The sequence below is a fragment of the Poecilia reticulata genome, linkage group LG19, assembly GCF_000633615.1.
Source record: "Poecilia reticulata strain Guanapo linkage group LG19, Guppy_female_1.0+MT, whole genome shotgun sequence".
In the NCBI taxonomy this organism is placed as follows: domain Eukaryota; kingdom Metazoa; phylum Chordata; class Actinopteri; order Cyprinodontiformes; family Poeciliidae; genus Poecilia; species Poecilia reticulata.
The window spans coordinates 10919265-10932648 of record NC_024349.1 but is presented as its reverse complement, the minus strand read 5'-3'; the positions used below and the strand labels follow the sequence as shown (position 1 = coordinate 10932648).

Here is a 13384-nt window from a genome sequence, read left to right as displayed (position 1 = left end):
TTGACTTCTCATTGGGCTGGTTGACAATATTTTGTTACAAAAACAGTAAAGAGGCTTTCAGAGCTTGGAAACCATTGGTGTGGCAGCATTCTGGGAGCTCTGAGGCGACTCATGACTTGACGSGAGAGCRAGCAAGCGCCCCGAATATGCAAAGTTCTTGCAGCCGTCTGGGGTTCGGCTTACAACCTCGTGACCTTTGCAGCTTGTCTGACCTCTTCTCTCTCTGACCCTTTCCTGTCTGAACACTACAAGWAAAAGCCACAAATGCCAAAAAATAATAAACAAACATATCTGAATATAAAGGCTCTGACTTATTCTGTGAATGATTGGACTGGATGCATTGTTCAAGCAGGCGATTAATTCTCACATGTCTCCTATATAGATCCGGGGGTAAACTTCGTCCATACGGTTGTTCCCCCCTTTCTTTGTCCACATCAGTCTGTGCAGTTCAGAAGCTGTGGGGGTCTCATAGCTGCCCGCTTGCACCTCGGGGCTCGCCATGCTGCCGAGGCCTCTGGGCATATCTTGTGCTACCTTCACTCTATTGCCAAGAACAGAACTGGTAATCATCTTTGTTCAACAATGACTGCTGAGAGAAGCATGCAAGAATTACCGAACAGGCCTGCAGGGTGTATAGTTCCCGAGGGCCTGGATGTCAGGCAACTCTGGTCAAGCTTTTCTCTGTATTAAATTACATTTTTCATTTATCAAAGGAAGCTCCACAAACCGACTATCCTGTTTAAATATGTTAAGGTGCAGCTTAAGCTAAAAGGAAGTAYAAAGACGCTTAAAACAATGACATGAGGGACTCAATAGTTCCTTGAAAGATGAGGCCGTGAACCTGTTCAGATTTGTCACATTGAAACCACATTGTTTTTTGACATTGCATGTGAGAGACCAAGCCACCTACACACTAGCAATRGTCCACCTGTGTAGTTTAATCTCTGTATAAACCCAGATGTTCTCTTTGGCCTGAGGATTTTGTTGGATAACATTAGTAATTAMAAAGAAGCATCAGCACCGATAAGAACATCAGACGGCTCAGGGATAAATTTGTTGAGAAATTTGAAGCAGTTAGGTTGGAAAAAGACAATGCCACAAGCTTTCATTATCTCTCAAAACCTAAAACAAACCTAGAAAAACACACATGTCCCATGCAGATGTTACATAAGGCACCAGAAAATCTTATTTGGATAAACATTGATGCATAAAATTGCAACAATGTCCTCAGTAACGCACAGCAACTTTCACATTTGGAGTTTTAAATTGCTTCTTTTCTATCTTCCTGCACCAGATAGCTGTGTTGTGAAGCTTGAATTTTATTAACACTATTTCAGTGAATTAATTGCACTATATTAGATTTTTATTAGGACTGATTGTTAACTGACTGTAATTATAATTACTTGTATCCTTTTGTAGTTTTTCTTGCCGATTATCACGATAAATTTGCTTGAAATTAAACATTAGTAACTGAATGTAGCAACAGATTTGCACATTGTTTCCAATTTCTCCTTTGAGACATCCAGGTTTTCCCAGCTTTTGACACAATATGCTTTACGCTAAAATGCTAAATTATTTCATTAAAAACACATTATACAATTCAAACGAGGGCATYGTCTTATAAAGGGATAAAGGAAATGCAGGGTTATAGAGAGGGCCTGTTAAGTAGAACATTCATTATAAGTATTTATATTTAGCTTTTAAATATAGACCACAATTACTCCAATAAATGCTCTCCAAACTGGCACAGAAGCACAAGATCACATAATTATAAGTTGACCTTATGCTGCTCTCTTTATTTTATTTATAATTCAGCAGCTCTTGGTAAATTTATTTATCTCCAGAGAAACAGAAAGTTTGTATTCAAGGTCTGTAAACTGATTTTCATTTCCTGTAGGCAGATCTAACCTGTGCCTTTACGATTTATATGCCGGGCTTTAGAGAGACTTCTACGCTACATGCTGTATACATTAGCATCAGTTTAGCCTTGTGTGTGACTGTGCTTAAGGCTGAGAGTGWACAACCGATGTGCATGCATTACCGCAGCTCCGCTTATTACTCGCAGGCTTTCTCGYGAGTGGGGGACATGCTGTGGTTCTGATGTTTTTGTCCACGGTAGTGAGTCACTGAGACCAAATCTGTTCCAGTGACCTTTCGCTAAGCTGCTGTAGCCTATGGAGGCGCACATCATGATGGCTGGATCCATCGCTGCTGATTGCCTAAGTGTCACTTAAGAGGAGGTGCATGCGAGAAGAAGCTGCAGACGACCCAGTGCATGCTCCATGAGTGTTTGAGCATTGAAGGCAGGTTGAAGAGCATCTTTATACAACATAAACCCAGAAGTACCTGCAGGCTCTTCTTTCTCCTCATTGATCTAGGAGTGCAGCCTTTTCCCTCCCTCCCACAGTCAGGGGCAGAGAACTGATTTCCCTGGTGCATATGTTGAGCTTCTGCTCTGCTTTCACAGCCTTCCCCCCCTCAGGCTAAGCTGTCCTTCCTGCTCCACTTTTGTGTAATTAAAGATACTTTCTATGGGAAAGTGCCTGCAGTTAACACGCAGGGCAAATAAAAAATGGCTTCTTTTTTTTTGCCACCTCAGGCCGTTTTTTTGGTGATTTTAAGAATTGCACTACCTGCTTTACTTAAGCCTTTCAGATGTGGCTCATCTGGATTCATAGGCAAATTATCAAAAAGAAGAAAGTTTGAAAACMTGTTAGGAAGTGCTGTATATGTGCTGGACATATTCATCTTTAGTAGTCGGTAAAATAACTTTCACTGGTCAGTCAGAAATGATGAGCMAACACAAAAACCAATTTTCAAATGACTTCAGTTAATACGAGAATCAAGATTTCTAAGCCAACTTGTTCCCACGTGAAAATATAACGCCCCTCCTTCTTTTTAAAACATTAAACTAAGCGTCGTTAAGCTCATATTTTGTGGTCTTTTTCACAAGCCAAGCCTAGGTCTGACTGTCTCAACTGTAGAATCAAGAAATTACTTAAGTAGAACCTGTTTGGCGACCTGAAGCAGACCAAATAATCTTAAAAACAAACACATTACGCTGGGTATTAAAGAAATTCAAGAAGAAGAAGCAAAGCCATTTAAAGAGGCTTTTGGATAGGAGCACACAGTTAGACACGAATGGAGAAAATCTGGAACGGTTGGTGAACCTTCCCAGGAGTGGCTGGCGTACTTAATCGAGTGCATCAACACACCCAGGACAGAACAACATCTAACCTGATCCAACACAAAGCTCAGCTCCTGATGACGTCTATGCTAACCTGCTGCCTTGACTACTGCAATGCTGTTCTTACTGGTATTTCAGCCTGTGCTGTGAAACAAGGCRACAAGTCTAATCCCAGGGTTCATTGAGCTTCAYTGGTTACCCTTAACCACCTACATGAAATTCAAGTCAATGCCCCTAGCCTGAAAAGTGTTGAATGGAATGRTTCCCATCTACTTGTACCACAAGTGTCAAACTCAAGGCCCGGCGGCAAAATCTGGCCCACCGCAGCTTTTCATGTCACCCTTTAGACTCCAAACTCCATCAATACCTTCTGCCAGTTTTTCAGAAATCTGCAAAAAATCAACAAATCTCTACATTTAATTTTTCTTTCTAATTTTACTGCAAATCTTCTCAAAATTGGTCAAAAACYTTGAGGTTAAGTGAATGCAACCTTATTGGATGTCAAGATATAGTCTGGGATTGATAAGGTGAGTGATAAAAAGSTACATTTAACGTCATACATTAGCGCAAATATCAATGTTTCTAAATTGGCRCTACAAGATCTGTAATTTTGATGGCAAAAAACACTAAGGCAATCRTGAAATCCTGGAGGAACAGCCATTTGTTGATATCTTAACAGTTTAACTGGTTTTTATCAGTACATCGTGGCACAACCAGCCCTTTAAGAACATTCAGATTTTTGATGTGGCCCAAAATGAAAATGAGTGTGACAACTCTGACTTGCACTACATGCTCTTGTTCATGTCATGATTCAGTTACACTGGAAAMACAAAAGATAGATATTTGTAGCGTGATGTATAACACTAAAATCCCCCACATWTTAATTGCAATTGCAGTTCCAAAGATTGACCGTATCCTTGAACTTGCTCACATTCTAGATGAAAGTTTCTTGTAAAACGAACCCATGAAGCAGAGGTAGCCAATCAGGAGTGGATTTTCATGTAAGACGTGAGTCGTGACACCACGCTGCAAATTAGCTAAAAGGGAGCAAAGAAGTTAAAGATCTTTGTCTCTGATGCCAGAGTTTCACMGATGTGAAATTATGTCCACAATTCTCATCTCGACTCAAACAAACTCTGTTGTGATGTTTTGCTCATTCCAAAAAGTATTTCTATCATAAAATGCTTTCACATGGTGACAAAAATATTAAAAGATTTGACATGAAACATTAAGTACTTACTAAGTCCAGAGAATACTCCTACTTATCTAGCAACCCTGAAGTCTAGAGGATACTTACTTGCTTACACTTATTTAGCAACCCAGAACAGGGATTAGAAGTTAGAATCCAGAAAAACTAACATAGCAATTACTTTTTAGAAAAGGAATTAGACCAGAGGATACCTACTTATACTTATCTAGCAACCCTGAATAGGAGTATCTAGTTTATTTACTTTGGAACATTTTTGGCTTTTCTTCTTTTGCTTTTTCCTTTTAATTCCTGTAAAGCACTTTGTATTGCCTTGTTGCTGAAAATGTGCTATATAAATAAAATTACCTTTACCTTTACTGTACAGTCTGAAGMCGTATTATGCACGCCATTGTTTCATGTAACAGAGTCTGCAGATTATTTTCATTTAAACAAAATGCTGCAACAATCTGGAATGTCAGAAAACTATTCATTTGAAGAGATTGGCTTATTGTTTTGAGAAAGATGCTTTACTCTACACTAAGATTTGGACAGGAGAGAAAAGAGTCTCATGGAGAGGAGGTCTACGCCACACAATACATGCTCAGATATTTCCCAACACACCATATGTGCAGTAAATTTAGAAGAGCAGATTGTTAGCAGACACTTGCCTTGGCTGAAATCGGCGCTTTTCATGGTCTCGCTACACAAGAACTACATCTAGGTCGAGAGCACAACTGTCTACGTGTTCTCCTTGGTAATCTACCCTGCAACCTTTTTTGCTAATTTTAACATCTGAATCACGGCCCAAAATAATTCTGGCGTCATCCTCTACATTCCTTAAAGGTTACCCGAGCTGCCAGTGCRGGAACGAGGATAGGACGCTGCTTTTTTTAATAGTGAGGAAAATTGGATCTGCGCTCCCGTGCTTGAGCTTTTCTGTCAATCTTCCATCCTTCCATGTATTTTAATCAACCCCACGCCGTTTGATCAGGACTTGTCTCGTTTTTTTTTTTTTTTTTAGCTTTGTGTCATTTAATCTCTTTCTTGCTTTACGCAAACAATGAAAATACCGCATTGAACCAATTGATGTCATTTTTTTTTCTTTTATAATTTATTAATTTTTATATGTATAGAAAGAGAGGTCTTGACAAAATAAAATAAAAACTGTTATTGTTAACTGTTATTCACTGTTATCTGCTTAACCGAGTCTTAAATGGCATTTGTATTTAATTTTAACATGTATTGTTTTGAATTGTGCTGGTGCTTTCTAGGAATAAAATACATAACATTTGGAAATCGTCGCTGTAAAGGTTTTGTTCACACGTTTTCTTGTAACTCACAAGCTTACAGATGAGTTCATAGGCCGTCAAAGAAACTGATGCCTTTTGATGCACAGCGGTGATCAGCTCAACCGCTATGATAAATACAACAAAGGAAATTCACGCTGTGATGTGTTGGACAGATGTTGCTGAATTATTCTCTCTTTTTCAGAGACGAAGAAGCTTAAATAAACMATGCTTGTTCAACATGGTTATGATTCGTTTGGTCCTTTCTGCTCCTACAAGAATGATTGAAATATGAGTAACTGCTTGTAAATTATGGATGTCAGTCTTCTACATTTTAGCCTCTGCCATTTTTGTGCTCACTAGCCGACAAGACCTCTGGACTTTTTATATTTCATCCAAAATCAAAACACAAACATTTTCTTCATCAAATGTTTATAAACTAAGGAAAATGGACATCAAAGCATGAATGCCATGATTGCAATTGAAGTAGAAGACATCAGTATCAATTACAATGTGTTAGATTTTTGTATTTTGTGACACTTATGTCCATATTTTATTACAAATACTTGCCTAGAAATATCAATAATTGAAACTAGTTATAGTCAATGATATCACTTGAAGATTGCCTGCTTACGGTTTASTGTTTTGTTTTTGTCTTTTACTTAGACTGCGATAATYCAACATTCCCAACTAAAGATTAAACCTAATGACCTAATATAGTTTCCAGTGGAACAAGAGAAACCTTAACATAACTTTTTACCATATTTTCATGGTGATTTGCCTKGGGACAACAACATTGTGCTGTGGGTATTTTTTGCAAGATATAAATCAAAATTTGTTGCTGAAACTGAAGAAAACAAATCTACTCAAAAGTTCATCAATAACTTTATATTTGACACAAAAAAAAAGCACACACAGTTGTAAAAACTTCAAAATTACAAGACGGCACGTGAAACATTTCAGAAAAGTTTGGTAGAAAACCATTAAACATCCAAAGATGGGCGTTTGTCATTTTGTACCTTTGTAGTTTTGGTTGAGCAAAACTGTGTTCTCACCCTCAACACATTTGGACCAGTATTTTTCTGACCATTTATCTCAGCAATTCATGAAAATACTTCACAACATGAGAAGTAAATTGCTGAGTAATGSGTGAAGAACACAAAGGAACAAAATGTCTCATCCCCTTACAAGAACAAAATATGATCCTTTCAAGTATGAAAGGATGAAGGTTTCATCCTTTGTACTGATATTGTACAATTGCTCTGCAGGTCTGTTACAGAGAGTGAAATTTACATTTTGGGAAGCCTCTGAATTCTTGATTCGTTGATTAACGAAGGTCAAAAAGTTACATAGATTCTCTTTTCAGCTTAAAATGCTAACATACTGTCACCTGAATATCCCCAAATATCTGTGACCTGCCGAGCCAAAAACATTTTCAACAACTCACAGTCCAGACTGCTGGATCAACAGACTGCCGGACTTCTTGACGTATAACTAAAACGCAGTAAGGCTAAAAAACAAACAAACTCTACTACAGTATCTGGCAGGTTTTCTTTTTCCTCGTCAGCTGAAGATCTAGATCCAGCAGCAAAGCCAGAAAATTCCTGTTGGGATAGATGGCTCTTTTCTGGACCACTTTCTGCAGGGCCTGTTTGAGCGGGAGGTGATGGTAGATCATGAGGTAGGCCAGCACCAAAGTCGACGAGCGGCTCATTCCCATGATGCAGTGCACCAAAACCTTCCCTGAAGAACAAGACAAAGGCAGAGAGAGGTGTGAGGGAAGGATTAGTGAGGCCTCAGACTTATTAATATCATACATGACTGCCCGTCTCACACTGTGGCCTTTCTTTTTTCTCTTTTTTTTCTGCTTGTGAGCTAAAAATAGTCGACAATTCATCATCTTTGTTCATTTGAAGTTCTTTTGCAGACAGGCCAACTCTCTTTAATCCCAACTCATCCTCTCCTTGTTTCTTTGAAAGAAGCTATTGCATACTTAAATTCAGCAAGGTAAGGGTCTTATTATTACGGGCTGAMCATACATTTGCATAGTAGTACAAGCTCTGTTACATTGTGGAGCCAGGTGACATTGAAAGAGCAGCAAGATGTACTTTTTTTTTGGATGGTTAACTCTATTAAGGATTTACAGAATGAAATGAATGATTTTATGTGTAGGAATTTAAAAAAAAGGGGAAGCTTCTTTTCCTTCTGTGCATTCTGGATCAAGTTTGTTGAAAGTTCTTACCACCGGGTGACTTCAGAGCTTTATGAATGAAATCCGCAGCGGGCTGGAAGTAAACGTCCAGATCAAAGTGAGTCGAGTCATCTGCTGGAATGCCAAAATACACAAAGTCGTTGCCATAAAAGCTTTGGTTCCCTGGGCTGCCTTGCTTGGAGTGAGCAGCATTTAACACATGAGTTATGCCTAAATTCAGCAGGACAGCCTTGTTTTGGGCTACTGCCCTAGCAAGACACAGAGACAGAGAGAAGTTCAAGACGTTGGTGAAAGCTATGCATCGCAGCACAATGGTTTTCTGTCAGAATGACAATATGTGGTAGAGGTTCAAAGAAATGTGGTGGCTGGATGTAAGTAAATCAGAATATCATAGAAAAATGTACTTGTAGCGATTAATTTGAAACTTGTATACACAGATGGATATATTTCAAGTGTTTGTTTTATGTTAATTTTGATAATGCTGTTAACAGATGATGAAACCCTTAAGTTCAGCTTCTGACAATAAAATGAATATTCCACAGGACTAATAAAAATAATTTTTTGATAGTGAAATGCTACATAGMGACTACGAAATGCTAAGTCATGAGGAGGAGTCGACAARTGTCCAGTGGGAAATCACTGWCACCCTTCACAAGGCTGGCGAGCAATAAAATGTAATCCGTAAAGAAATTAGCTGTACAAACAGTGTGGTATCTAAACATTTTAATGRAAAGTTGAGGGGAAGGAAAAAGTGCTACAGAAAATGTTGCACATGTRCTTAGGGATTTGAAGAGCCGTATCAAATKTACAGTTGTCTGATTATGTACGAGAGTTGATGAAAACCCCAAATTTAGCTTGGCAGATAAATAATATTTAATATATAATATCACACTAATAAAAACATGACTTAATGCAGAAATGATGGCTTACTGAAAACTACCTATACTGTGAAGAATATGTACTTAATCACTTGAACTAAACTCCATCRATTCTCCATAGGCAACGCTATACCGTTTGTTTTCGAGTCTCTCATCTTTCTCCTAAYAATACTCCACTACTTTTCTACAGAATACAGCTCAGACCAGTTTGCTGACCAGTCGAGAACAGAGATACTGTACGGTCACTAAATCAAATATTGGCAGTTTTAGGAGTGTGGGCAGGTGCCAAGTCCTGCTGGAAAATGAAATCAGCATCTGCATTAAGCTTGTCAGCAGAGTGAAGCATAAAGTGCTCAAAGATTTCCTGTTAGACGGCTGCGCTGACATCAGACTCGATCACAGACATTGGACCAACACRAGCACAGCATGGCTCAACTAATCAGTTCAGTCTCGTTATTTATTTCTATATAACCAGTTTACAGTACAAACAGACCCAGTTTTTATACACAGAAATATAAACGGTTTAATCTTATAAGATTCTATTTAATTTTAATATATTCCAAAGCAGTAAAATTTACCGTATTTTCCGCACTATAAGGCRCACCTAAAAACCTTCAATTTCCTCAAAAGACGACAGTGCGCCTTATAATCTGGTGGGCCTTATATATGGACCAATATTTAGCCACAACATGTCTAGCAACTACGGTAAGCAGCCCCCGACTTCATTTTCCCCCGTAGAAGAAGTGCGCGGTGCATGCTGGGATAGTTGTCAGAACGCTGGTTTGTTAATAAAGTTTGACAATACATTTAAAGCCAGGGGGGGCAGAGGGGCGGGGGAAGAGAGACAGAGACTGCGGCGGCAGCGTGTCGGTTGGTCTGTGTTACCCAGAAAGCAGTTGGGCACAATATCGCAACACCGTGAGTGAAACAATGACTGGGGTAGCCTAGTACATAAAGTACTCGGGGACCACTTCTTTACAAATGTGGATGTGTAATAATAGAGTGTGGAATAAATTGGCAAACTGAAGTGTCTATTCTATGCGCCCTATATACCTATAAACAAGTTTTAAAATAGGCCATTCATTGAAGGTGCATCTTATAGTGCGGAAAATACGGTAGTTCATAATTCCAACTGATGCATTTTTTTTTACCAAAGGGACATATGATTGGTTTGAGTCATTTATTTAGGGTAGTTAGTATGTGGTGACATTTAAATTCACACCTTGACACGCCATGAGTATTTCCCCCAAAACCTTGAATATCTTTCACTTAATCCTAAGGTTGCAGTGTCCCTTTTCTRCCACAGTTTTTCCTTCCAGTCAACTTTCCATTAATATGCCCGGACACAGTGGACTATGGTTTACCCTCCTTGTGGGTTTTGTCAATGAATGTCTGCTGGACAATTATCAAATTGCCAATCTTCCTCATTATCACGTTGTGCATAACATTTCTGAATGACTATTTTTTATTGGAAATGCATTATTCTAATATTTGAGACATCATTTTCTATTTTTGTTAGCTTTAAAGTACAATCATCAACATAAGTGGAAATAAATACTTTGGAAATGTTACTCATTGTGCAATGAAGCTATACAAGACATGAATTTCACTTTTTCAATKACAAATTTTAATGATATTCAAATTTTCTAAATGCGCCTGTATAGATGCAGTGGCGTTCTATATATATATAAAAATGTAATTAAATACTACTTACACATTTCCTATGTATATATTTGGCCATACTTCATCAATTTGGTGGAGGTGAAGCTTACAAGCATCCAAAACCTTCTGCAGGTCCTTCACAGTTGGATATTCTTTTGCCTTGTCTTTCACAGTTGGCATTTTAAGTCCAAAAGTCCAGTCTTGGATCGATTGCCGGCCAAAATGTTTGTTGTTATCAAAGCAGTCCCGGTCTCTCTCCAGCTCGGGATGATCATTTCCAGCAGGTGCTGTTGCTGGACAGTTACCCAATTTGGTGCTTAACCTAGCGTGTAGTCTTACCCATGCAGAGGGCAGAACAACACGCGCTGCAGCAGGGACTCTGCCTTTCACACGCCGCCGTGGGACTTTAATTTAATCAGCCTCGCACAGTGATGAATCATTCTATAAAGCAGTGATAATTGGGCGTAATTATGGTCAAACTGTTAAAGAGCACTGCTTATATTGGATATAACTCAGCATTTATTGAACAGAATCATTTTGCGTCATGTGGCTTGTTAAATGCTGCCGTGCAAACATTGCAGCAAATTGGGTTTAAAAGAGTGAAACACCACTACATGCGCTTGTCGTGTTTAACTCTTATCAGGTTGCAGGTTAAACTCRTTCCAGCTGTCRGACTGAGTGAAAGRAAACTTTATTTCGTCACTGTAACTCCATTAAATGCCTTAATTTTCCTTTTTGTTGGATCATAAATGTTGATGGAACGTGTTCAGTGCTAACGCTGGTCAGTAAATGTCTRTGGGTAATTTTTGACCTGAAGGTGATTATCGACGGATTATTTAAAGSCAGGYTTTTGCTTCACATTTGTTATGTGACAGTTCCCACCACTAATSTAGGATATAYGCAGTTAACCCATGTTCAAATGTGTTTCTTAGAACAACATTGTACCTGAGCTGTCTCGCAAAAACAGGATTTCTCAGAAATAAATTATTAGCAATGAGATTCACATACCTTAAGGAGCAAATGTTGCCCTTTGTTTCAGTTTTTTTTTTTCATTCTGACAGATGGTAACAGTTCTGGATAGACTACCAAAGAGTAAGAGACAGAATGAGATAATTATTCAACATTACCATCTGTTTGTGCTTTGTTTTTTAGGTAAACTTTACTAAAATGTAACTGTCMTGAGTTCAGTTACACTTTTTTTCATAACCTTGAGGCATTTAAGGGGTTGGAAATAATGAACAAAAGCAATCAACGAACATTGTTTGTGAATGATGACTGAAGTTAATTTTGACATTCAAAACATTTTTTTTTTTAATGATCAAATTTCTGTATTTAGAGAGGTAGGACATAATGAGAAAGTTACATGTGTTCATTTATTATTCATAAAGCACAATAGATAAAACTTCTTATAGGGTTGTTTATTTTTTTTGGCTGAGTTTGCAATAAATAGTCACTATATAGCCATTATTATACTGTCACGCACAACCTTTAAACTAAAGCAACACAATTTTTAGTTTTCTTTCTTGACAAACTTTGTCTTTCTGTCACACCTAAGCTTATTAAAGCCTATACCACCATCTGCTGACAGCAYTATGAAGCCTAACTTGTTTGGTCAAAACCAGCAAACAGGTGACAACTCAAAATGTTTTTCTTGGTGCTTGCTGAATGGTAAAGTTTCTTAAATTAAGCTCCCYGATGTGTCAGAACTCAGGAGAGAAAATTATAATGAGCTACAAAGACTGTAACAACAGCTACAGCAGTTTGGATTTATGAAAAAGAAAAATACGCATTACATATCATAATACCAAAGGCCACGTCAAGAAAACTCACAGCAGACGATGACTGTCATATATAGCAATATTTTGGGGGGCTATGTGAGACATTCTTATTAAGATGGTCGAATAAATCCAGCTAGCAAGTTTTTCAAGAGATAAATGCAAAAATGGGCGCCGTATATGGAGTGTGGGRAAAAAAAAGAGAAAAGCGGTTACCGTTATTTAGCGAATAACTTCGTCTTACTTTTACATTTCATAACCAAAAACGGCATTTAAAAATCATGARTAAGGATATTTTTAGTAAAGCGAATGCTATATCAAAATTATACCGTATTTACAAGAAGATAGCTGTTCGCCAGTCTGAACTATTAACTATACTAATACTGCTATGTATTTTTTTTTATTTAAAAATTGTTTATTGATTTACTTTACGTTACCCCAGCGGTGCCAAAAACCCGATCACTCCAACTTCTAAGTCCAACCCGGGTYCAGGATACATATTCAGTGTCGGAGCAGAGAGAGCTTTGACATTCAAAACATTTTTTTAAAAAGTGATACAATTTCTAAGGAACTCTTTGAAATAGCTTGAAATGGCTTCAGAAAAAGATTTCGCGCTTCGTGCAGGTTCTTGTTCCCATGATGCAATGCGCGAAATTGAAAATACGGAAAAATACCTGTTAAACGAAAAATTCCTTCAAATTTATGTTGTACATTTACCCGTTTTTTACAGTTTTTTTTACAGTGTGGGTGGAACTAGAGAAGTTGCTTCACTACCTTCAAGTAATAAAGGTAATTCAGCAAAARATTTCCCATTCAACATGAAATTTTCCCCTTTCAGTGTTGACACAAATGCTAAAATCGGAGTCTTTAGAAATAAGGCGAGCTAAGTGTGTTGAAGATAAAATATTTTTGAATCAATGCATATCTTGACTGATCTGATCCTGGTTGAGACATTCCTACAACATAATTTTACCTGTAGAATTAATTTAGTTTAGAGCTCATGTTATTGACCTCATTAAAAGTCTGCAATATTCCTATAAAAGAGAGTCACATGAATGGTCAGCTGAGCAGAACTCTTTGAAGAGAAGGAAGATGTTAACGATTGCTATGTCAAATAAGTGGTAGAAAAATGTTCTATGCTGCTTCTGGATTTTGTGGAGATCTTGATTGAACTTGAATGTCCTTTGTTCAGCAC

The 13384-nt window shown here is 38.0% G+C and overlaps 2 protein-coding genes across 4 annotated transcripts in view; both read right to left on the bottom strand.

Moving 5' to 3' along the window:
- LOC103481477 (dual specificity protein phosphatase 13-like) overlaps positions 1-11295 on the bottom strand; it is a 14380-nt gene extending 3085 nt beyond the window's left edge. The window contains exons 1-2 of one of the 3 annotated variants that reach the window (XM_008436946.2): positions 10467-11295; positions 368-541 (exon numbers count right to left, since the gene is read on the bottom strand). In XM_008436946.2, coding sequence (XP_008435168.1) covers positions 368-541; positions 10467-10594 — 302 coding nt within the window. In that variant the 5' untranslated portion in view covers positions 10595-11295. Of the gene's footprint in view, positions 1-367; positions 542-5044; positions 5368-10466 lie in introns of those variants that run through there. The other 2 variants (XM_008436948.2, XM_008436947.2) reach the window with 2 other exon arrangements.
- The window catches only part of LOC103481478 (dual specificity protein phosphatase 13-like), an 18202-nt gene that overhangs the window by 2795 nt on the left and 2023 nt on the right, over positions 1-13384 (bottom strand). The window lies entirely within an intron of this gene.